At 34.4% G+C, this 24,896-nt stretch overlaps 3 protein-coding genes across 4 annotated transcripts; 1 reads left to right on the forward strand and 2 right to left on the reverse strand.

The window, feature by feature from the left end:
- Positions 1–196: 196 nt before the first annotated feature.
- On the reverse strand, positions 197–3,850 carry LOC145603463 (superoxide dismutase [Cu-Zn]-like). 2 transcript variants are annotated; one of them, XM_081659376.1, is made up of 8 exons: positions 3,696–3,850; positions 3,023–3,113; positions 2,833–2,934; positions 2,637–2,732; positions 1,813–1,844; positions 1,646–1,721; positions 566–619; positions 197–449 (listed from the first exon to the last, which is right to left on the reverse strand). In XM_081659376.1, exons 2-8 carry the CDS (start codon positions 3,096–3,098, stop codon positions 427–429), a joined length of 459 nt encoding a protein of 152 aa, XP_081515502.1. In that variant the 5' UTR covers positions 3,099–3,113; positions 3,696–3,850; the 3' UTR covers positions 197–426. The 2 variants fall into 2 exon arrangements, with proteins under 2 accessions (XP_081515502.1, XP_081515503.1); XM_081659377.1 differs by having other exon boundaries at positions 3,023–3,128; positions 3,696–3,810.
- A 1,636-nt stretch (positions 3,851–5,486) lies between these two features.
- Positions 5,487–16,594, reverse strand: LOC145603464 (uncharacterized). Its single transcript, XM_081659378.1, has 17 exons — positions 16,292–16,594; positions 15,320–15,825; positions 15,081–15,165; positions 14,783–14,824; positions 14,352–14,414; positions 12,955–13,004; positions 12,843–12,870; positions 12,650–12,724; positions 12,443–12,553; positions 12,304–12,364; positions 12,082–12,195; positions 11,295–11,413; positions 10,939–11,008; positions 9,608–9,649; positions 8,149–8,189; positions 7,433–7,559; positions 5,487–5,856 (listed from the first exon to the last, which is right to left on the reverse strand). The coding sequence occupies exons 1-17, from the start codon at positions 16,592–16,594 to the stop codon at positions 5,744–5,746; spliced, it is 1,950 nt and encodes a 649-aa protein (XP_081515504.1). The 3' UTR covers positions 5,487–5,743.
- A 2,264-nt stretch (positions 16,595–18,858) lies between these two features.
- On the forward strand, positions 18,859–24,359 carry LOC145605118 (protein CANDIDATE G-PROTEIN COUPLED RECEPTOR 2-like). Its single transcript, XM_081661140.1, has 6 exons — positions 18,859–19,366; positions 22,479–22,670; positions 23,396–23,555; positions 23,661–23,757; positions 23,854–23,935; positions 24,022–24,359. The coding sequence occupies exons 1-6, from the start codon at positions 19,064–19,066 to the stop codon at positions 24,097–24,099; spliced, it is 912 nt and encodes a 303-aa protein (XP_081517266.1). The 5' UTR covers positions 18,859–19,063; the 3' UTR covers positions 24,100–24,359.
- Positions 24,360–24,896: the final 537 nt, after the last annotated feature.

Raw genomic sequence — 24,896 nt, forward strand, 5'->3', positions numbered from 1 at the left:
CAAATGCTCATTTGCTTGTGCTGATCTGAAAAATGAATGGGCAAAAAGTACACAAACTTTGCCTCCAGTGCTATATTACTCAATGTCAGAACTTGCAAACAAGCAGGCAGATGGCCAAATGTATTGGCATAGTGCATGTTCAAACATAAGCAAAATTAGCATTCATAAACAAATAGAATAATATGATAGATCGAAGTTGCAAAAGCCATTTAATATATAGCCAGGCAGTTTAAATCATCAACATGGTTCACAGCCAATGCAAAATCCAAACATATAACAGACTCCAATAGATTACTTAACTTGGCCAATTCAAGTCACAATAATTCTGATTTTTATTTAGGAGACATCCCATCCTGTTTTTTTTTTTTTTCTACACTAATCTTTGATGGGATAGCAAGGAACCGCAATCTGCACTTCTATTTCTCTTTAACCTTGAAGACCAATAATTCCTGCACCAATATCAGAAATTTTGTCACTATGAATCCAGAAGGATGATTGGCAACCTGACTATCACTAAAGTCAGGGCATAAGAATCCGGAAACCATTCAAGGATTTACAAGCTTACCACAAGCGATTCTTCCACCAGCATTGCCTGTGCTCTTGCTGAGTTCATGTCCACCTAAACATAATACCCAAATAGGAGATGAATCAGGATTCTCTTATTGTATTCTGATCTGGGAATGAGAAAAAATGCGGCTACAGTAGGTCTCGTAACACACAGAGTTCAAAATAAAATCCATCTTTAAAAAGGCGTACAGGGAACTACTTCACCAAGCTCTTCTCAATGCATAAGAGTAAATTTAAGTCTTGTAACATCTGATGTCCATGTCTGTCATGAAGGTATTTTATAAATACAACAGCAATTATGTGCAATCCTAAGAGACCTAAATGGCTAAATCCAAATTGAACTTACATATCTCAACTTCCAAAACTTCGATTATATGGGCATTTTGATGATGGCATGCTTAATTACTTATTTATACATTCTCTGTAAATGCATCTTTTCAGTCTATCACTGGCTAAGCCTCGTTTAGGCAGTCAAGAAACAAAGGCCTTTTCTTGATACTTCTATAGCCTTTTCTAGATACTTCTATACACAAACAGCTTCTTGAAAAGAGCTCTTAAGATTGTTTATTTGTAGAGTAAACAGATCTCTTACCAGCACAATCCTTCATTTTCTCCATTTTTTCATCTCTTTTTGCTCAAATCTTTTACAATATTTGGCTTTTAGAAATGCCAAAAAGTGAGAAAATCCAACAGGATACAAATATATAGATAGCTTAATAGAAACCATTTTGTTTACTCATTCAGCATGTAATGAAAAATGAAAAAGGCACTCATCAGGCTATCCCTTAATGAAGTATTCCTAGGCTTTTCCACAATTAGTTAATAAGAAGCTATCCTCAATATCATAAGATCACTCAAAACTAATTTAACTCTGCATTGTCTCACCACCCTAGATGATTAGATTAGCCTGAAAATTGCAAATTCAATATAGCTTCCTCCAGATTGCATTAGCCGCAGTAAAAAAAAAAAAAGTTCAATACAGCAAATTGACCACATAACAGAATGGAGTGATGCCTTTACTAGTAATGACAGGTCAAAATGTTGGATCAGCAATTAACTAATAGTAAAAAAATATTACCCCTTCCAAGATCATCGGGATCAGCATGGACAACAACAGCCCTCCCCACAATAGAATTGGGACCAGAAAGAGGTATCTGTAAAACAAACATTATGTTGGGTTTAATGATAACACAATAAAAAAATGCAGAATTTCTGGGTCAACAAGATAGGGAAAACAAAAATTACCTGGTTATCAATGATGGTAAAGGTAGCAGTACCTGAGACACACAAATGAAAAAAGTGTAGTAAATAAGAAATTCATAGCCAGATTTTAGAACATGGAACCTATAAAATTGGTACACAAACAAATGCACATTTGCTGGCGACTGTCATGTCTTTACAAGAGATGGAATGCTATGAACTATGGACTCCAGAGTCCAGAACCTTCTTGCTTTCAAGGGAAATATAGATACTCCATACTAAAGATGTTGAGTAGGGACATAGGACTCAATAGGAGAACAAAACACAGCCCCTAACCTTAATAACTTAAAGCTCAAGGATCTAATTGCAATGTCTATCATCAAAATTACACATACATAACATCCTTCAAAGTTATTCTCAATTCTTGCGATCTCTTAAGCGTATATTTTACATGTCACCAGCATGCAATGTACAAACAAATGAGTAGACTCTCCATCCCCTCTAACTTGTTGAGTGTTGAGCATTCAAAAACTCTCCCTATTAATACTCCATTGCAATGTTTTAGTTTCTTGTCATTTAATCTTAGATCACTTCCCTTCTACAAAGTATATATGGATAACAAATCATCACTAAAATACAACAAAAAGTTTACTTCAGCAAATTAATAATATTAACATGACCAGCAATGACAACGCAAGATTGACACAACTATTGGATGCTAAATCCAGACGGATCCTTCTTAAATCTATTTCCTCATTCTAGTTTACTTCAACAAATTAAAGGATGAACAAGGGTAACAGAAAACTCTCTCTGAATCAGGTTTAAAAGACACAATCATCATCACAAAGAGATAAAATTCAGCAACGTACCATCATCCCCAACTGTGATGTTTCCAAGATCACCAGCATGGCGAACTTCGTCTTCAGGAGCTCCATGCTCTTTTCCATTTGGGTTAAAGTGTGGTCCTGCGAACAAGTTCATCAGACACTACCAAACATATTCTTCACTTCACAACACATAATCATAAATCATAATGAAAGTTGTACGATGAAATTCGATTTATACCAGTTGAAATACAGCCATTTGTGGTGTCACCAAGAGCATGAACATGGAATCCATGGAGCCCAGGCTTGAGACCCGAGACATTTCCAGTCACAGTTGTTGGGCCTAAAAGAGAATGCAATCAAAACAATCAGAATTCCCGTAACATTCAGTCAATGTTTTAACCAACAAGAAAATAGATATAAAATTTTACCATCTCCTTCCTGGGTGAAGTAAACAGTACCAGCAACACCTTCACTGCTGCTTAGAACAACCACGGCCTTGCCCATGTTTATGTGTGTATTCTACAAAAACAAAAACTGCTAATAAGTTCGTAATTATTCGAGTAGCGAAACAATAATCACAATCAGTACAAAAATAGGATCAACATTCATTGATGATATTTGCACAAAAGAATTGCAAACATAAACAGATTTGAAATGAATTACGACAGCGTTCAGCTAACGCAAGGCGAAAATCAAGCTTATAGTACAGAGAAACACAAACAACCAAATATAAAAATCCCCAAAATGTTCAGATTTCAATAATCCAGGCAAAGGTTAATAGTCCTCAAATTCAAAATCAGAAGAATACAAAATTTAAAAAAAATAAATAGAAAATTCAACAACAAAAACGACAAATAAGCAATCAATAACACCAGAAAACAATGATCTTGTCAATATATATTATATAATCAAATCATAGTTCTGGAAAACAAAACAGATTTAAATCAGTAAATGTTATAGATTTGCGCAAATAATCAAAAGAAATCGATCGCTTAATAAGTGAATTTGAGTTGATTCCGATCGTCAAAAACAATTACATAAACCCTAAATTGAAATCGAAAAAGAGAGGGAATGATGACGAGAAGAGAGAGAAATGAGTACCTCAGAACACCCCTGGAAAATTGAAGAGAGAGAAAGTGAGAGAAGAGTTGAAGATTCGAGCAAATGTTGAAATGAAATGAAATGAGGTGAGTTGGTGTGAGTGGTGAAGGTGGGTTTTAAGAGGGGTTGAATTTTTTAAAGACAGGTAGCACGACTATAAATAAAAGTTCTAGTAGTTTCTATTATCTACCTACTCCCATACAATGGATGGCCTCGTATTTACACCTAGTAGGTTGGGTGTACATCAACCCATTTTGGAATGAATGCCTCATTTGGGTTGTTCGTTCATGCCTTCATGGATTCATCATAGATAGACATGTACCGATGTACTCTGATCGACACGACTCGTAATAGATTTGGCATAGTATGCTAAAATGGGGGTTAAGTATTGGCGCATAGCTGCTATTACATGACATGTAAATAGCAGCTATAAGATAAAAAGTGATGAATTTTTTTCTTTTTAGTGCTATTACATGACATATTGTACCACTGTCACCTATAATGGTATAAATAATACTATTAAAATAACCTATACTCTATTAGTATAAATTACATGTATAATAGTTATATTAAAAATACCATTGTAAGTATAATGGTATATTAAAAGCACCACTGAAATGACAAAAACTCAAAAAAAAAATTATGTGGATTTACCGGTTAACCTTCCTACATATATTCCAAATCAATAGCTGCTATGTGCCTTGTTGCTCTCCTAGAATGGGCGTTTTGGCTACAAGGGTGTGAGCATGTGATACTCAGATCGGATTGTTTTCAAATCTTTTTGTTGGGATTGAATTATTGTTAAAATGTCATTCTGCAACGTAACATGTATTTAACAAAACCTTAACTTTCATAGGTTTGTTTTATTACCATTGAATATTCGTGTTTTTTTTACTAGTTTTGCAGTGTTTCAATTGTTTGTTTTATTATCATTGAATAATCATATCTTACCGAGTAGCCTTGTCCCATTTCAGTTATTACCAATGACCCAATGAATGGTTATGTCCTAGTGAGTACTGGGTACCTGACTGAGTAGTCTTGCTCCAATTTAATAAATTATTGTATTTAAGTTACTTTTCAAATTATATATAATTACTCAATCACAACCAAAATTAGATTGATTATCTTATGTCCATGTGTTTCCATTGCTATATATACACGTACGTTTATCCCAAGCTCAAACAAGCACATGAATTGCATCCAAGTATCAAACTAGAAGATAAAAGTTTATCTCCTTATGTATATCAAATGACAAAAATGTAAATAAATCAACGACTTTTTGTTATAAATGGGTCCCACACTTTTAATTTACTTATCAAAAAGTCATGATGACTTGTTAAATTTGCAAAAATGTAAATAACTCAACAACTTATATGGGTTACAATTTTTTATTTATTTACCAAATTGCCATGCTGACTTGACAAAATTATTGATTTATTTACGATTTTGTTATTTGATAAACAAATTATGTTTATAAAAAAGATAAATTGGGCTCTAGCTATTGATTTCATTTTGAACATTAAGAGGTAAATGATCAAGTAAATGACAAATTCATCACAAACACTTTCCAAACATAATGCTTACCCAATTAACTACTCCACAAATTGCACCTCAAAATTAAAAAATATATAATTTTTTCATGATTAATTCGCGGTTGTATAATAAGAAACAACTCCATCAGAACTTTTAACAAACTGCCGCATCGTGGTTGAAAAGATCAATTCTTCAAATAACAGAGAGCATTGATTTCCTATGACAATCGATACATGTAAACAAACATATTCCCTTAAGATTATGGTCATTTAAGTGATTTAACCACTTATGGAGTACTTCGTACAAGACTACATAATACAAATCCTCTTATACAACTTCGTATAACCCATATTACAAATTGCTTATAATAATAAGACATTTCCTGAACTAACTCATTAGTCACTTGACATTGTCTACAACATCAAACGAGGATATTTGAGATTTTCAACGTGAAATAATCACATGAAAAGAATAGAATTTACACAGCCTATGTATGTTCATGTGATCTTCATAACTCAAAAGTCTGTTTGCCTTCTTGTCTGGGAGTCTTGCTCAGTCCATCTTCGGCTTTCTTCCCACAACTGGTTTTCCAACCCTAACTTCCGGAGCTCCATAAGCCCTCGCTCAACTAAAAAAAAACAGGCAAAAGACATAATTAAGGGTATGAAGCTGACAGAATAACATATAGCGCTTGATCAATGTGCCTAAAATGACTATGATGAACATATTCACATATCTGGACAAACATAGCTATACACAGAAATCATGCAAAAAAATCTTAGACATTAAAGACAAATAATCCAAATATTAATTTGATGTACAAGTATGACTTTGTAGCGATTGCTAGTGCAGAAACTTGCACCTAGAGCAAAAAAAATTCTCAAAGGCCTAGAATAAAGTATAGTAGTAGAAAGGTTTTGCAGCAGAAATTATGCTTGGCTGCGGTCTTTGTCACAAAGAAAGTACTCTCTGAAATAAACATGAATAATTAATAGTTCGAACAAATAGTAAACTCCTGCAGCTATATGATTACAAGATTTGTTCAATGGCATAAACAAAATACACCTCTTCTAAGGGCTACTGTCAGCAATGGTGAATACAATTAGCAACAATCAATTAGTTGAGCAAGCAATAAAATGGTAAATAAAATATAAATAATGCGTGAAAATCAACCAGTATGCATTTACTAGACATCATCAAAGAGGACTCTACAAAGTTATAAGATGGACTAAAACTTCAGAGAGATGAGAATACGAATTTATGGTAATTTATCACACACTAAATATAAATTATAATTTCATTTTTCTCATGTTTTGAATTTTATCCTACTTACACCATGAAATGCTTCTCAAAGACTGTACTATCCTCCACTACATACGAGAGTAGTGAGTTTCTTTATTATTTCAAACAAATGGGACATTTCTTTTTAGGTTACTATGTGTTAGATAAGTAGAACCGGAATTTCTTCGGGTGTTCCCTATGTTCTCACCCAATACAGGTTACTCATCTTCCAGAGTAGCTAGCTAGTTAGTTCGAGTTTCTCACAAATTCATTAAGTCCCTGCTCAAAAGCTATTTTCCATCAAACATATAATCATCCAATAGATTAAAAATTGCAGTCAATGATAAGCACTTCAATAACAACAAAAATTCTTAATGTCAGGCCAATTGTTGATATAATTGTTGAGTTGAATAGCATAAACACAAATTTATGAATTAGAAAACTTACAAGGATGACTTCCATTATAAACGAACAAGGAGATTCGTTAAACATATTGTGGTTTTACTCACGTCACCAATAATTGGAAAAAACTAAAAAGAAGATATTGGTGATGATTATACTAAATTTAACTTCTTTTTTTTTTTCCTGATTTATTCTTTCTTTGTTTAGAATAATGCAATATAGTATGCAGTGTTGCCCATCCCTCTTCAATCTGATGATTTGCCAAAGCAATTCCAACATTTGTTCACATGTACATTAACTTGTATTAGTCCATAAAGTAGTTAAGACTCTCCAATAAAGCTTAGATGAAAATGACAAAGCTTTTCTATCAAACTAAACTTTCATAATGTCCTTGTACCAGCTTAAATCTTCTGCTCTCTTTTAGAGTTTAATTCAACATTAGATCAAACAATTGAATTTCTTGATGCAAACAATTGATACATATGACTTTTCATTGTGAAGCAATGAGAAAAATAAGATACCATCAACTGCATCATGCGAGGAACTTGCTCGTGCACTATGGTTGATCCAAAATTGCAAGCGCTCATCTGCTATGTCTGGTTCTAGACCATGGTTTCTAGCTCTTCTCCAGAAATACATCAGCCAAGCCTGGTAGTACCAAAAAAAAAATCCATCAATTGTTTAGAAAGGAGCAGTAAAAAAAAATAAAAAAAATAAATAATATTGAAAATTATGGAATGATTGAACACCCTAAATAAAGGTTACAAAAATGAAAAAGTGGTAGGAGCTTCCATGAAATCCAGCTTAATTGGGCTCTCTGATATTTGTCTGGACAAATGGAGCTCGAGAACATAAGAAGAGCAATCTTCTCTGTATAACAAACACTAAGTGCCCAACACTAGAATGAGTTCGAGGGGCCAAGGCTTTTCAATAAAAAAAAAAAAAAAAAATCTGAGAATCAAAAGATTCAAAACTATGCTAAGCCACATTTCCAAATAGAGAATCAAGTTGAGACTTCAATGATACAAAATGAGAGAAAATCCCTTTCTTCATAAATTTTTAAAGTAGTATACAGAGTATACACCATTTTCTTAAATAACTAGCCAGTCACGCAAAATTAAGGACTAAAGACAAAGATGATAGAAAGAAATCAGAGTAAAGACAAATACTAAGTTACTAACTATATATATATAGACAGATATGGTTTGAAGAAAAGCTTGGGAACGTTACATCGTACCTGCTTAAATTGCACTTCTTCAGTCTCCTCTTGACTCAGATCTGAAATAAGCACAGACTTGGATAATTAATTACAGAAGTAAATTAAGAATAAACTGACAATTTATATCATGCCTCTTTTCTCCATTTGTTACTTGATTCCTATCTAGTGCTACATGCCCCTGCAAATCATTTTCTTCATATCATTAACTCCCTTTATCTAAGTCATTTTTTACCTCCCTTAAATCCTTTTGAAATACATTGTCCCAATTCCTTGCTTGTGCATCCTCAAGGATGTCTAACATAACCAAAACAATGTAGCCAGTTCTCCCATATCAATCCTTAATATCCGTACATCAGCTTTCCCTTAAATATTTACATATGAAGTATCTTATTTTATCCCTTAGGGGGTTCCCACACATCAATCTCAACACAACATCACTACTATACTCATCTTCTTAATATGCTCCTTCCAAAAACATTTTGACCCACACAATAATGCCTATCTAACTGCCATCCTATTGAACTTTTCTTTGATCTTAAAAGCCACACAACGATCACATAATAACCCAATCACTTCACTCCGATCCACTAAAGAGTTAAGACACCCAAACTTAATTAGTTAGTTAGTTATTTTAAAGAGTTACATCCAGGCTGGTATCTCCATTCCTTTGCAAAATAAATCCTAGATACATATGACATTCTCTAATAGTTTGTCTCCTTACAAGAAAATTTATAGCAAAATTGAAAATAGGATTGGGAAGTTGAGGATGGATTAGAGGAAAGTAAATAAGAGGTAAGGAAGGGGGAGGAAAATGTGGCTTCCCTTCTTTTGTACAGGAAAATGTTTTCCACCCCTTCACAAATCAAAAAAGGAAAACGAGGAAAATGGGAGAATTATTTTTCATGAAAACATTTTACGTCAAACCAAACACACCCTAAACCTAAAACTTCATGATTCTAATTATTGTCTCCATGGCTCCATGCTCCAACTTAGCATTAACTCCAGCTCTGTTCTCATCAAACAACACTAGTCATCTGCAAATAGTAAACACTCATCCACAGACAACCATGTCCACACCTATCCAATGGGTAGCCTGTAGCCACCAGCATTAATGTAGAGGTACTGGCGATAAACCTTTACACTTCCTTTTCAGACAGAGTGACAGGCAAAAATAAAAATAGATCATAGAATAGTGGCCTTATTATGAAGTTTTCCTACTTCTTTGAATTCTTAGTTTGTATAACATCACAACATCAATGCTATAATAATTTTCGCCTTCATACTGATTGTCAAAAATATGTTTGCAACAAATTATATATATTTTTTTCTACTATGGAAGTCTGATATATAGGAGAAATTTACTTCATGGCTACATGGGTTAAGTAAAAAATGTGAACGAAAAAACTTGCAATATGTTCATCACTTCTCCAAGGATTAGAATTCCAATGAATAAAATATCTGTAAAGATGCAACTCACCAAACGCTTCTACAAATTTCATACTCGGAGATCTCGAGTCATCTGTAAAGAAAAGTGGGAAAATTGTTCAGTAAAAATGATCTGGAACAAGCATGAAATATTCTGCATGGCAAACTATATTAAAAAAGCCCCAGCTTTACATGAATTAAACTCTTGAGAGGAGTCATAAGCTAATAACCTGGTATAATAAGACACAATCTAGTGATAGTTTCAAATGTGCTCTGTCATAAGCTAAGCTGGGTCTAATAAGAGACAAACTTGTGACAGTTTCAATTGTGCTTGTGGGAAATCTCTCAGGGTAGAAGTTGCCATTATTTGTCAGAAAGCAACATATTAGAGAGTTGGTTCCCTTCAAGGTCAAGCAAAGAACTGTAAGGGAGAAGACCTCTCTGGTCTCCTTTTGATCGCCAAACATCTATTCAATACCAGTATACACATCATCCAAAGATATGGGATAAAATTTAGATATAACATCTCATGTTGCCTAACATGGCCTTACTAGAGATACTTTAGTAGTTAGTGCCAAGACAAACCCTATTCATCAACTCCATTCAACCAATTATTTAAAGTCGCATAAATTGTGCCTGGTGTATACTTTTTGGAACTTAGAGGAACACTCACCTTGCTAATAAATTAATACTCAGCCTACATCGTTAGGTATTAGTACTATGGTCGTCAAAGTTCAACTCAACCTAAACAATTTCGATTTTTACATAAAAACACAATCACCCACATAAAGAAACCCACTTCTGGCTTGTGTTTGTTTTGGGCTCTTATAATGTATTTCCCTTTGATGGTTTGACCCTTTCAATAAGATAGGGAGGGAGGAAGATAGGCTCCAGATGTTATGTTAACGAATAATGTTTTAGCCCATTTAAGGTTTTTTTTTGTAGATTGATGGTGTTTGGTGATGTATCATAACTTCATAAGCCCTTATATTGGTAAGTAATGAAATTTTATTTGCCAAAGAAAAAAAAAATCATAACACAAAAAATGCGATTACTCCTTCAAATTTGGTCCCTATGATGGACCAGTTACAAATGATTTACCAATATTACCATCTGATTACGTTTTTTTATTTACAATCTTTGAAATACGACCATCAAATGCTTCACAATAATAAGAGCCAGAACAATTTAATGAGTAGCTTTTGTATAAATATCCAGCATGTACCAGTGTGTACATGCCCTTGTTTTAACGTGCATGTGAGCACTTTAGGCATGACATAAGTCTTTTTGTTAAGTGGTCACTGAGGTGTATAACAACTAAGCAATTACATCACAAGTGTGCTTAATGCATGAAAAGAAGGAGAACAGCAATAGTTTGCAAACCTGTAAAAACAGGTTTCTTCATATTTCTCCGTCTATGCTGAGACATTGCAACCCTGATGGCATCTTCCACCTTCAAGGAAATCAAATAAAAATTTACGCTTACAATAACAACTAATATCTTCTGTGTCCCATAGTAGAAAATAAAAACCAGCTCAAACTCAGCAAATAACAGACCGTTGTCTAGTTTTGAAGGTAGAGAGCATAAAAACAAGGGATGCCTCATCTCATAGAAATAAATATGCATTCAAAGGATCAAAAGTCTATACAATTTCTAATAATTATACATGCAGAAAATAAAAATGCACTAGTAGATTTTCAGAATTAGGAGTAGTTCTAATGAAAAATATGGCATCAACCTTAAGTACAGATAGTTCCCTCAGACCTCTCTCTACCATTAGCATGCTCTCAGCACTTCCCTCTCCTGAAAGTTCACTGGCTTCACGAATTGTCTTTTCCCTTTTCTCATCACTGTTAGCTGCACATAAGTAGACAGTGGATTAATTAGAACACGAAGGACTTTCTTACATGTGATGTCTTTTTCATTAAGTAGTTCACTTGGTGCCAATACATAGTCTACATTCACAATCAGAATTGCTTTTAAGTTTTTATTTTTTCCACATGATTTGGTTTAAGGACAACTTATACCATAAACCCTCTTCTATGCACATACCATAGACCAGAAAACCCCTCAGCTGGACCTTCCAGGAATGCAAGAGCCATCGCTGACCATCAGTGTTCCAACCTTAGCCCAGTGATGGCACTCTGACAAGTGACAGATATCAGCCATGCTCATCTATGGCTCATTTACAGGTTTGGAGAGCCCGGGGATAGCCAAGGAAGTAAGGGAAAGTGGAAAGGATGAAGGATTTATCCATCTCTGAGGATCCCAAAATGCCCTTTAAAAGATCATAGTACTAAACTACTAATACCTAAAGATGTATGACACCTTAGAAGGAGAAAGATAGAAAAAAAAAAAAAAAATCCTGTATTGAGTCTGACATTTTTGAAGAGTGAGTCTTTTTACTGGGGAATAATATGTCAGAAAAAAAATCCTTCGAAAATTATTATTACAGTAATATTCAGAAGCAATGTATAATGATCTATTTGAAGTAATAAAAAACGAAAAGAACAATATTTCTGCACCTGAGTGATTGTCTTCCTTTGCTTTCTGTCCTGCAGCAATAACAATCTCGACAGGCAGAGGGGCAAAGGATGACCAATATTCAAGTTTGGCTTCCGCGATATCTGGATAAATACCTTAGAAATGTATAGAGCCATATATCAGCTTTCATTATTTGCATTATAAAAAAATAAAAGAAGACAATAATTAGATGTCAACAGGCTCTTGCTAAATCAATCAATTACCATATCGTACACATAAACTCCAGTATCGAGCAAGCCAACACCTCTTAAGAACCACCTCTTCCTATTCCAACATTATGAACCATGTAAATACAATTGGAAACAACTATAATAAGACATGAAAGAAGAGTAGAGCTCAAACCATCTCTTCCTGCGTCAACATTAATCTATGAACCGTGGACCGAAGGGATCTTAATTCAGACTCGGACTCCTGGAGTTGATCAAGTGCAGAAATTGCCTCATCCCTTGCAGTCTATTCAAAATAAAGTGTCATTTTATCTATTAAAAAGCATGAAAAGAAAATATAGCCACTGAAAGATAGGTAGCCAGAGAAGGTAAAATTGAATACCTCTGCCTCTATCCTAAGTGCCACAACATCTCCAGTTTTGCCACCATATTTTTGTGAAGCAACTCTGAGTGCAGCCTGCACATGAAGAAAGAGGTGGATGAGGGCTTTATTAAGAATAAGTAACTCAAGGCATTTGTTTCAAAAACTATGGCATAATATAGGCAAATACAATAGCCCAGTTAGGATAACAGACCTCCCTTTGCTGTAATGCTGCCTCTTTTCTGAAGAGTAAAAAAGATATCAGCCATTTTACCATAATTAAACAATAGAACTAAGTATATAAAGGTGTTTAAAATAATGCTTGCCTGTTTAAAAGCCGAGCTTCCATAGTCACACCCTCTCCGAGATTAGCAACCTAAAACCAAGGAAGCATGCATTTAAATGAAAAAATGGAAAACTACTGAAAGTAGTATGATTAGTCAAAATAACATATTGAGATTTTAAATCAATAATTACAATATCCAAAGGATTTATAGTTGAAGGTTTCCAAAGACTTACGGAAAACACCCATTAACAATCCAATATCTAGTGTGCATACTCTTCTCAAAAGGGGTTTTGATAAATAATGTATTTCTCATCCAAGAATCAATTTTCTAAGGAGACTCACCCACCCTTCTAATCTAAATTGAAACACAACCACTCAAACACTTGCATTAAAGAAGACTGAAGGGGTCCATTCAAGACCTTCTACCACTTTGTCCAGAGAGTAAGAAGAAAAGGAAAAAAAAGGGGGCGGCTTCTACCTTTATCCTCTAAAACAAATATGGGAAGTGTTTTGATAATTCCCTTTTAGTAGAGCCAGCATGTTAACAGCATTATCCAATTGGTTAAATCAACTTGTTGCCAATGTACAATTATGTACCTCCAAGAACTGGATGAGAACAAACCTCATACTTGCATTCTTTTTCCAAATCAGTCAATTCATACTATCACTTTTAATTAACTAATTCTCTAAAATGTTTCAAATATATTCACGTTACTCAAGAACTATGTATCGCTTTTAATCAACTTATTCTCAAAAATGTTTCTAATTTATTCATGTTACTCAAGAACTATGTTTTTAGGGTGAACCAGTGAGCTATGATTAAAAACCCTTAATTACTTTAGCCTACACTTCGCTGAACAAATATTGTTGATTTTAAAAAAAATCTGTAACTATAGAAAATTTAATAAAGAAATCATCACAAAAAAGTAATTCCTCCATGAAGAGGCCAAAATATTTAATGAGCAAATGTTTGAAGCAATATCTCAGCCAATATAATGAAGAAGTAGAGATAAAATCAGCTATCTTGATTATTAGTTTCTAAGGTAGTACAAGTCAGCATTGTTTATATCACTTGGTACAACAGCTTATAATAAGATTATATCCTTCTAACAACAGGTCGAATTCCAGAGCTCAGTAATGAAATTATCACAAAGTAGCTCACAATATGAAAAAACAAACGCATTTGAGTTTCTCTAAGGAATCTGTAAAATAGTCATGTTATGTTTTAGAATCCAACTAGATTCAAATTCAAGTTCACTAAAAGACATGTTAGGAGCTTGTTATAAATAAATTAAAAATAAATTACATTTCCTTGAAGAAACAAACTCAAAATGGTGACATTCTGCAAAAGGCATAGATACATAAAGACAGAACTTTCCCTTTATTCAAAAGCAATGCAAACCTACACTCCAATAGGCTTCCAAAGTAGAACTTTACCTGTTTCTCAAGTTGCTTAGCTCTTGCTTCAGAATCTTGAAACCGTTCCTCTGCAATTCGGAGCTGAATAAACATGCATCATAAGTGAAAGAAAAAAAAGAGAAAGTATATACCATAACTAAGAATCCCTCTTAAACCAACCCAGATTCAATGCATTTTATACGCTTATGCAAGAATAATGTGGTGTTGTGACACATAGGGATAGTGATGGTCCCTTAGACTACCATCTAAAAGTCAAGATCTTCTAGTTTAATAGCAAAACAGTTGTTGGATGCCTATTGAAACTATTTTTATATACAACCAAGAATAAGTACCAAATATACCAACCATTATCAACAATGCAGTAAACCTCCAAATTATCAAACATAAGACCATAATTGAGAGTCAAGAATATAAAGAGAAGGAAAAAATAATCCAGCAATGTACTGCACCTTGTCAAGAAGACTGTCATTTTCCTCCTGCAGCATATCAAGCTGCAAAAAATATTTATAATAAGATAATTAAGTATGGAGAGAAATTACAACATAGAGGTGAAAACTGGTAAAGAAACCAAATGAGAGAAACAGAAGAAATATAACTAAAAACATCAGATATAAGTGAATGGATAGAAATGAAAATTATCATGCACACAACTCTGAAGTGTTTGGCGTACCACAATGAAAGGTTCTCTCCAATAATAAAGCAGGAATCTAAATGCATTTTGTATAGGTTAGAAAATACAGGATTTACCTCATCTTGAAGGGCTGTTGAAGAAAGCTGATCATTAGTTTCTTTTGGCTCTCTTGATATCATGCTTCCAAAGTCCATTGACAACCTAATATATGTCAAAATATAATAAGAATTAGTGTTAATAAGACTGGTAATGCTACAAATAAGCTTATCAACTAAATCAAATATGTCAGCATAGTTTAGAACATACTACATATCTTCCCCAATTTAAAGTCTCACCATCTGAGGGTTTGCATTACCTCCTACTACTGGCGCTACCAGCCATTGGACTCGATATAGTTGGTTGCTTCATAGATGTTTTAACCGCAGGGGGCATCATAGTAACTGATTTAATCCCTGAAGGTCGACTTGTCAAGATAGAACGAGCAGATGGAGGCTGTTCAGAAGGATTGATGGCCATAGAAGATCGCTCAGGTAGATTGTGTTCCTCAGAGTTCACAGACACAAGGGAATGAGCAGAAGGTTCTCCGTTAGTTCTAACAGATAGAGATACCCTTCCACTCAAGGCATTTTGTTCTTCTACCATATCTATTGAATCCATGGAAGACCTAGATGCTTTAACTGCAGTTACTAAAGGAGTTGATGACTGCTTTGGCTCCTGAGAGTTAATGGAGGACTGAGATAGCCGGCCTGCTGAAGATGGTCTTGGTAATGGATGTTCATTGTTCTTGGCAGAGAAAGATGGACGAGCACCCATTGGAGTTCGCAGTGACGTAGGTTGCTCAGTAGCAGCTGGACGAACTGACTACAAAAGCAACACAAGATTTCCATGTAAGTTGGGTTTCAAAGAATGCAGCCATATCATTAACCCCATTACCATATTTTTTAAATTATTATCCCAATAAAAAACACAAGATGACATCACTGCATATATAATTAGGCAGATGCATTCTATCAGCATGGCTAAATTTATACTCCCTTTGTCATAATTATCAGTGTTATACTCATAAACTAGCCTAAAGTTTAGCGTGCTAAACAGACACCCCCACCCCCAATGCATATACTTCATCGCTTCATCAAAACCAAGTAGTGATTTAATCTTAGGAGGTAATTAAAACAGGAAGTATTAGATAATTTCACTCAATCAATTATGGCTACAGCTAATACTTTGTAAATAATGTGTGTGCAAATGATCATCATTCTTACCAATCCTAACACAAAATCTCTGCATCTTTAGAAACAAAATAAGAACCATATACTCATAAAAGTACCTTGGGAGATCGAGGTCTACCAGACCTTCCAGCAGCACGCCCAAGGCCACCAAGTGAGCCCACAGGTTGATAATCAACAAGAAGATCATCTTCATCATCATCATCGCCCGAATGAGCCATTACTTGTGCAAGTCTCTGAGCCGCCGCCATAGCAGCCACATTTTGAGGCTTCTTCAAGGCAGATACCCCAGAAGACGAAGAACGAGCATGACGGTGCACCGGTGACATAGTCACTGGAGATGCAGGGTCACTTGGGCTATCTATACTCTTTTGTCTATCATACCTTGACCTGAACCGATCCATAATTGCCAAAAATGATCATAACCTGCAATACCCAACAACAAAAAACGATCATTCTTTCATTATTCATGCCATTACGCTATAAAGAAGATCAATGAATTCATTGAGGCATTTTATCAAACAGTTGGCGTGCATTACATTAGGCAAGATGAATTTCAACGCAAGAATGTAACCTTCTTCTTGGGATTTTGATTTACGTAGTTGGGTACGTGAGATCTAACCAGGAATGATGAGGGTTGTGTTTGCATGAGCGGTTTTGATTATCTTTTTCTCTTTCCTCCATTGTTTTTGGGTATATCCTGGTACGTGTAATAGCAACAGAGAGCTGTTTGCGGGTTTCTTTGAGAGCAATAACCGTTTTTTAAAATGGTTCATTTCTGTATGTAAAAACTTGGGTGGACAAACATAAAATTCAATTTATTTTTTAATTTTTTCTTTTTTTCTTTTTTTGGACAAACGAAGATAGGTAGATAGCTAGAGTGAATCCTCAATAAGGCTTAACCTAACTCATTCTTGTTGAATACGGAGTAACAAATAAAGCGACTACATGAATTTTATTAATACTTCTTTTGTTTTGTGATGATCGTAACATTTTGACTTTTGCACTATTCATATGCTTACTTTGACTACTTTTTTTTATTAATAACATAATAAACATATGTTGTCACTTTGCTATCTTGGTTTTTTCTCTCAGAGCACCAAAGTTGTTATGTCAGCTCACTCTGCTAGCTGCTTTGTTTGTTAGATTGCCTGAATTCTTCTAGGAAGAATCTTTGGCCGTCTAACAAACAAAGCAGCTGGCATAACAACTTTGATGCTTTGTGAGAAAAGACTATAGCCCTGCTCATTAATGATCAAAGTTGTGCATTGACATATGTCATATGTGTCATTTAAATTGTTGCAATTATCTCTTTTCTTAATTTATACTTGTATTACAATATTAATAGTTAATTTTGTTTTAACTTATTTTTGCCAAGTATAGACCTATAGTTTTATATTGAGCATATGTCATATGAGCATATCATACAGAGTAATAGACATATGCTACTTTCTCATGCCAAATTTCATCATGGAATTATAAGAGCATGAATATTGGAGAGAATGGTTTTATCCTCTCTTTCATTCTCTCTCCTTACCCTATTTTGACACCTCATACTCTCTTTCATCCACCTCACTTTCCACTATCTCTTTCCTCTCTTCCATGTATTTTTCTCACATTAAAGGGTATCCTCTTGATATATTTTATACTATAAATATGGCCCCACCATATTATTATTGATTATTTGTTATTGATTTCTTCAATGATAAAATCTAATAATAATAATAATAACATTAATAATAATAATAATAATAATAATAATAATAATAATAAGTATTCCATAATTAGCATACATAACAAATCAGTACCTGCCACTTGTCAAGCAATGGAAGGTTGGTTTAAATATTTTGTCGTTGCATGTCTTCGCCACTTTGTAGTTCTGTCAGAAGATTAACTTTTTCCTTTTTTTTTTTAATTTAACAAAACGTCGCCGTTTACATTTTTTTTGCTTAAAACGCTGTATTTAGTCATCCTCTTGGCGCGGTAGACAAGGTTCACTTTCCTTCAACAAAAGAGGATTCATGAGCATCCTCCTCCCCTCAAGGATCCTCAATAATTCCTAGCATTAAAGAGGATATGTCCACGTAAGCAAAAACCACCTTCAAGAGGATAGATATCCTCTCCAATATTCATGTTCTAAGAGGCTCCACCAACCAATTTTCATAAACTCAATTTAATATTTTGGTTTTCAACAATTTAGTAGCTGTAAGGAATACCATTAGAAATACTCTGTAGTACTACTTTGGAACACGTATATAAACATATTCAAACCCTTCTTAAAGGCATTCTAACGATGTATTTGATCAATCGATCTCATAACAATACAATTTGGGCATAACAACATGGACATGTGCTTTATTTATACAAATAGCTAGTTTGATAATTGAAGCATTCCTCACATTTACTAAGAGAAAAATTGAACAACAAAATGAACAACTAATCTTGGTTAATAAATGAATTTAGATAAAAATCGTCTCGAGGGCACTTGTTAGCTTTTGCCTTACCAAATTAGTGATATTTTGTAATTATGAAAATTATACATGTAATAATTTTTCTTATTTTTTATTCCTTTTTCAACAAAAAAAAAAAAAAGAAAAAACTAAAAACTAATCTTGGTTCCATATATAATGAGATTAACGAAGGTAATGACAACTTGACAATGGTACAATTCCTGAGAATATCCAACGTGTCATTAAAATTCCATTTTCTCTCTCCTAATCAACCACTAATCAACTTATTATCAAATCTCCAGCAGCAGAAAACAGAATTCCAGTAGCAAGCAAACTAGGGTTCGTAATTTCCCCCAAAATCCCCAAATTGATCCCTCTCAAATCTCAATGATCAGCTAATAACCCTAGAGTTAACCGAAGAAAATGTCATCTCTACCACTATCCCAATCTCTCGAAATCCCAATTTCATCGGAATCAAATTCTTCAGCCGAAACTATCAGTATCAAACCAGATGATCATCAAGTTTACAACTGGTTGTTGAATTGCCATGGATTTTGGCACAATTTCTTGCTAATTTTACCTTCCGCTTTGTTCCTTTTGTACTTAGCATTTCAAGTGAAGAAGAGCTACAGGAAGCTTTGGGTTGGAAGGTCTCACATTATTAATTCGTATTATGGGATTGTTTGGCTTGTTAGTCTCCTTAATTTCACTTGGTGTTGTCTTCAGGTACTCTCATTTCCTTTGATTTATGATCCTCTGTTGTTTTATTAAACTGGGTCTTTTACAGACCAAAAAGTCAATCTGGGTTATTTGGAATTTAGTGTTATAGTTGAGTAATTCTGTTGATGTTGTTGAAATTTGTTGATGTTTGTCTTTTGATTTACGGGTTTTTTGTTTTGTTTTGTTTTTTTTTTTTTTTTTTTTTTTTTAATTTAATTTTATTTTTTTTTATTTTTGTGAATATGAGAAGATTAGCTGAATGAAATGAATGGGGGCGTGATTGTTGGTTAATAATTGAGAAAGAAGTTAAGTATTGAGCTTAATTTAGGTAGATTAATATTGTGTCATTGAGAAGGGTCACGGGCGGAAGATTTATAAGAACATGAAGGCATTTCTAGGGAATGGGAGGATAATCTGTTTAAAATGTGGACTTAGGCTTGCTTGGATCAGGGCGTGGAAAGATGTTGCAAATTAGATGGAATGATATGCTGGATTATGTATGTCGTGATTTAACCGGCATTTGTAGTGGGATCAGTATGGGGTGTTAAAAAGATTTGGAACCAAGCATGAATTTATTATTCATGTTTGTGCTTGTGTAGAAGCTGCAATGAATATTAAAGACTTGTTATGCTTACGTTTTTCCGGTTTGAATTTAAATACTCATTTGGTACTAAGTTAAGATTATGCAAATCTAGAGTTTTGCTTGTGTGTCAAATATTACTCTGCAACCTAGCACTTCTCATTGTAGGAAACGATTGATTTAGTGTCATAACAATTATAACTAATAATCTTGTCTTAAACTGGGAACTCTCCAAATTTGCTCATTGAGGCAGCCTATGAAGTACTAAATTTGGACCTTTTTGAGGGTTAATCAGTTTGTGACAACTTTTTGTGTGACAATTAAACCTCTTCTTTGACTCCTTCACCCTCCCCTCTTTGCCTTCTACCGAGTATTTCCTATGATTTTGGCTGTAGTGGGATGGAGTGGGATAAGACTGGAGTTTGCAGTAGCTCATGGCGAGTTTGATCGATGTAGCTAGTTGGCTAGTAGAATCTATGCTAAGTTTTTCTTTTGAGGCATGATAAAGATTTGCATAAAAGTTAATCCTCACTAATATGTTGAATGTACAATATCTTACATCATGTTTCCAGATTTCATCAATATCAAATTTCTTATCATTTCATATGTAGACAATGTAGTACTATCTTGTAGCTACTCTTTCTAATATTCTAATTGCATTTGGGAATACAATCATTTCAAGAGAGATGGAATAATTGTGTGAAATTGTATAACCTCTGTAAGTTATAACTATAACCTTTTGTCTACTTATCTATATGTCAAAAGTTGAATTCTTTAGCAAAGGTGAATAATTTGGGGATGTCAAATGAGAACAATGACTGTACATTGCAAGGGTTACTAAGGAACTAGGTGCTCTAGGGAAGAAAAGAAACCCGCAAGAGGGCATATGCATCTCTAGTGGCTTGACATCCAGGAATCAATCTCCCCTTCAGCTTTGAAATATTTTACATGGCCTGCTGCAAGCCTGCTAGATTCTAGAGACTGCACCCTTATAATCTTCTCATACAGATTTGGCTTGTAGTGGCTCCCACAGTCCCACCCTCTCCCTCCATTCTCACATTGTACTTTCTCATATATGCTCATAATTGCGCTGTTACTTTGTGCTTCTCTGCTCCAGATTAGTACAAACAGAGAGGTCATGTTTATTAGCTTACCATCACAAATTCAGTATTCACCATTTATGCTTCTCTCGGTCTTTTAATATCTTCATCATTATCTTTTACTTCCTTTCCCTTTTTCCGCCTTCTTCTTTCATTTTGCTTTGTGAAATGACTGATGGTCAGAACGTACAACATTGATTGAATTAATTTCTAGAGATCACCTTCATCATTGTTTTCGTCCCTAGCCTTCTTTTCAGACTTTTGATATGGTGGCAAGGAAACTAAGACATGACTTGGATTTTCAGGGAATTCCTTATGTTCTTGTTTGATATTGGAATGACTGATTTTGTATCTTACCTGGGTGCACATTGGTCAGAATAATAGTTTTTGGTCTGAAAAAAGTTCAAGTAAGGTATGTTTTACTTGGGGCTATAGCAGAAATTTAGGAGAAGGCTAGGAGAGGGGCCAGAGGAATGAGGTTAATGGGGATCAAAAATATTTGACTTAATTTTATCTCCACACTACATGCCTTCATCTGAGTTGCTGTGAGCCAGTATATTTTATCTTATTACTCATAAGAATAGAGTATGGTCATATGGTGTGGATGAATGGGAAGAGGTGTGTATCGAAGTAGTTGAGCTAGGGGTGAAACCTGAAATTTTGTCCGCTTTCTGGGTTTGGAAAAGCATGGATCAATTACAAGAATCTTATGATATGCAGAAAATCTTGTATGATAATCATCGGCACCTAAAACATATTTTTTTTCGCCCTTGGTTAAAGTACAGTCTCCATACTTATTACTCCTTAATTGATAAGAGTGTTATTTTCACTTTATGTTTGATGATTTCTGATCTGGTACAGCTGCATTACCATGCTATTTTTAATATGAGAAAAATCTGACTAATGTGCTGTTTGGTCATACTGTCATAATAGAACTTTGTATCACTTTGCTCATCAGTTATGCTCTATTTATCACTTCTGATCTTAAGCTGTAGTGACTTGATGTGGTTATGGTTAGATCTGTTATATTTTTGTTTCTTAGACCTGTTAAATATTCCGTTACTTTCTGAATGCTAATTACCAGCCCTATCTGACAGTTATTATCTCTTAATTCATTCTCCTAGTTGACTTGAACTTGATAGTTTGTGTTACGTATCTCATTAGTTTTCAGCTTGACAAATAGAAGAGTCAGTTTCAACACTTGCTATTAGTAATTATTTCTGGTCAATATTTTGGTGAAAAATCTATCAACGTAATTCTTACTTTACCTTCACATATATTTTTTTTTTTAAATTATTCCTATTCCTAGTGTTTTTTATCCTTCTTTTCAGAGACTGAGTGAAATCTGTAGGAATTAGATCAAGTCAAATTTCTTTTGTGCATGGTGCGGGTGTCTAAATCTTCATGTTTTTTTTTTTTTTTTTTTTTTTTTTTACAGACTTGGGAGTGTACTCCAGGAAAGACACTACCATGGAACCTTCTATCACTATTCACTACTTCAGGGTTACTTTTTCTGGAAGTGAGTTTGATTGCTTTTCTTCTACAAGGAAATTATGCAAGTGGGACTGAAGCTTTGACTCGTACTTTTGCTATCTCTGCCATCTTAGTTGGTTTGGATGTCTTTCTTAAGGTATTTCTTGTTTATTCTCTACATTTCTTACTTCTTCTATTAGGATCGAAACGGGTTTTTTTTTTTCTAATATCTTTTTGAGATTTGGCTTAAATCAACTAAGCGGAGTTGACGATTCATGAATAGAAAATGGGGATATTTTGAATGCTGGCTCATTGGCAGCTATTGACCTCTCTTTCCCCCCCCCCCCCCCCCCCCCTCTTTTTCCCCTGTTAAAGTACCTTGTGGAGCAAAGAATTTTGTCTCTTGCCAGGCCAGATAGCTGTAAAACTAGTCTTTGGGGTTGGTGGCTTCAGGATCACCCATATAATCATTCTCTTAATTACCCTGCTAAATACCTATGTCCCTTGATTTGATAGACTTCGTATTTTTATCTTTCACCAGTATGGTTGGTAGTTTTGTGAATTTGTAGCTATGTTTGATATTAATATGTATTTGCTTTATCTTAAAATGGAGCTGAATTATTATGAATTTCATTTAATTCTTATTGAGGCATTTATAAAATCTGTTGATGGCTTCCATTATTAGCTTCATAACTTTGCCTCATTATTTTGATAATCTTTGGTGTTCATCTGGCTTTCATTTTTCATGGCATACTAAATTACTAGTTTATCTGTGCTAAAAAAGATGTGTACACTCAACATATAAACATCAAATTTTTGGTCTAAAATGCAGTTTCTTTCATGGACTTATTGATGATCCGGTTTATACCTTTTCCTCTTTAGGGAATATATGTATTTGCACTTGGAGTCCCATTGTTCATTGAGAATAATGATGCGCATCGAATGAAGTGGGGCTTGTGGATTGTGCACAAGCTAGTGCTGACTGCGGTCTATGGCTTCATACTTTTCATGTACCATTCCAGCTGGAGAGAAAGACTGCCTGGTGAGTATGGCCTATTTGGAAAATTCATTACTAGTTAAGAGTTATAAAAGCTGGAAGATGCAGTTATTTTTTGCTTTCTTTAACATGGTATTTATTGCTTTGCAGCAAGACCTGCATATCACAAGTACATTACTATCATGTTTGGTGTAAATGCGTTGGCTCTATTTGCTTGTGTTCTCAGTGGAAGTGGTTTTGGGTTCTGGTAAGATTTCTGCTGTGTTGGTGGTTGTTAGTTGCCGCTTCACTGGTAGTCCGGCTCCACCAGCTTTCATTAACCTTGTTCTTAATTCTTTCGCAGGCTGTATGACACCCTAGATATATGCTACCATGCATTTTACCTTCCTCTCATATACGTTACCTTTTTAGCAGATTTCTTTCAGGTAATGTCTTGGCAGTTTTTTTTAACTATCCATGTTAAATGACCTGCTTTTTGATGTCATAATATTAGCTACTACTATGAATTCAGGAGGAAGACTTGAATTTGGAGCATGTATACTACTCAGAGATGAAAGACGCTGGATTCTTTGATTCTGATTGGGACTAAAGACAGCTCTAACCTTTTTGTTTGCTGCTTGTAACTTTTTAGTTTGTAAATAGAATTGCTCGTGTATGTTAGTATAAATAACTATATTAGTTGTTATGTTGAACATCTTTCGTTTAAATGCTCAACAAACTAGTCTACCATGTAAATGGAGGCCTCCAAGACATTTGCCATCTCTAATTCTTAACCGTGTACTCGTGTAGCTGTGAAAAGTACTCTGTATGTCTGTATTACCCTAAAATACGTACTGGTTTCATCACAAAGGCGAAATTCTTAAGAGTGCCTTGTTCTATTTTGTGAAGCGACTTCTTTTTATTGGAATAATAACATAAAATGTCTCATGTTAAGTTAGTACGGAGTATGAATTCATGCCTTTTATGGAATACAGAGTATGGTGAAAATTTTGTGAAGAAGCTGATTCGCAATTTTGCAGAGTAGTTGATTCGCAAGGGTATTTGATTCACGAAACCTAGTACAAAGAATGCTGTGAAGAGCTGGTTGGTGGGGTATTTGATTCGCAAAGTCTAGTACAAGATACCAGCAAGTGGTTAGAAGGGTTTAAGCTCATACCAATGTTTGGTTGATGACCTTCAACAATTTTAAATTTATGTCTCAAACTCCTGAGGTATGGGGAAAAGAAACCTACGGGCTAATACATTACTTATGTCTTTGGTTATCAAATCAAATAAAAGACAAACTCGTTTCAGAATTAAACCAATCACATGTTAGCATTGTGAGTTTTCGACCTTATCTAATCTTTGGAATGCAACAAATTTGTAATTTTCAGTAGGATTCTCCGC

Source organism: Chenopodium album, chromosome 22 (genome assembly GCF_948465745.1).
Source record: "Chenopodium album chromosome 22, dcCheAlbu1.1, whole genome shotgun sequence".
Taxonomy (NCBI): domain Eukaryota; kingdom Viridiplantae; phylum Streptophyta; class Magnoliopsida; order Caryophyllales; family Amaranthaceae; genus Chenopodium; species Chenopodium album.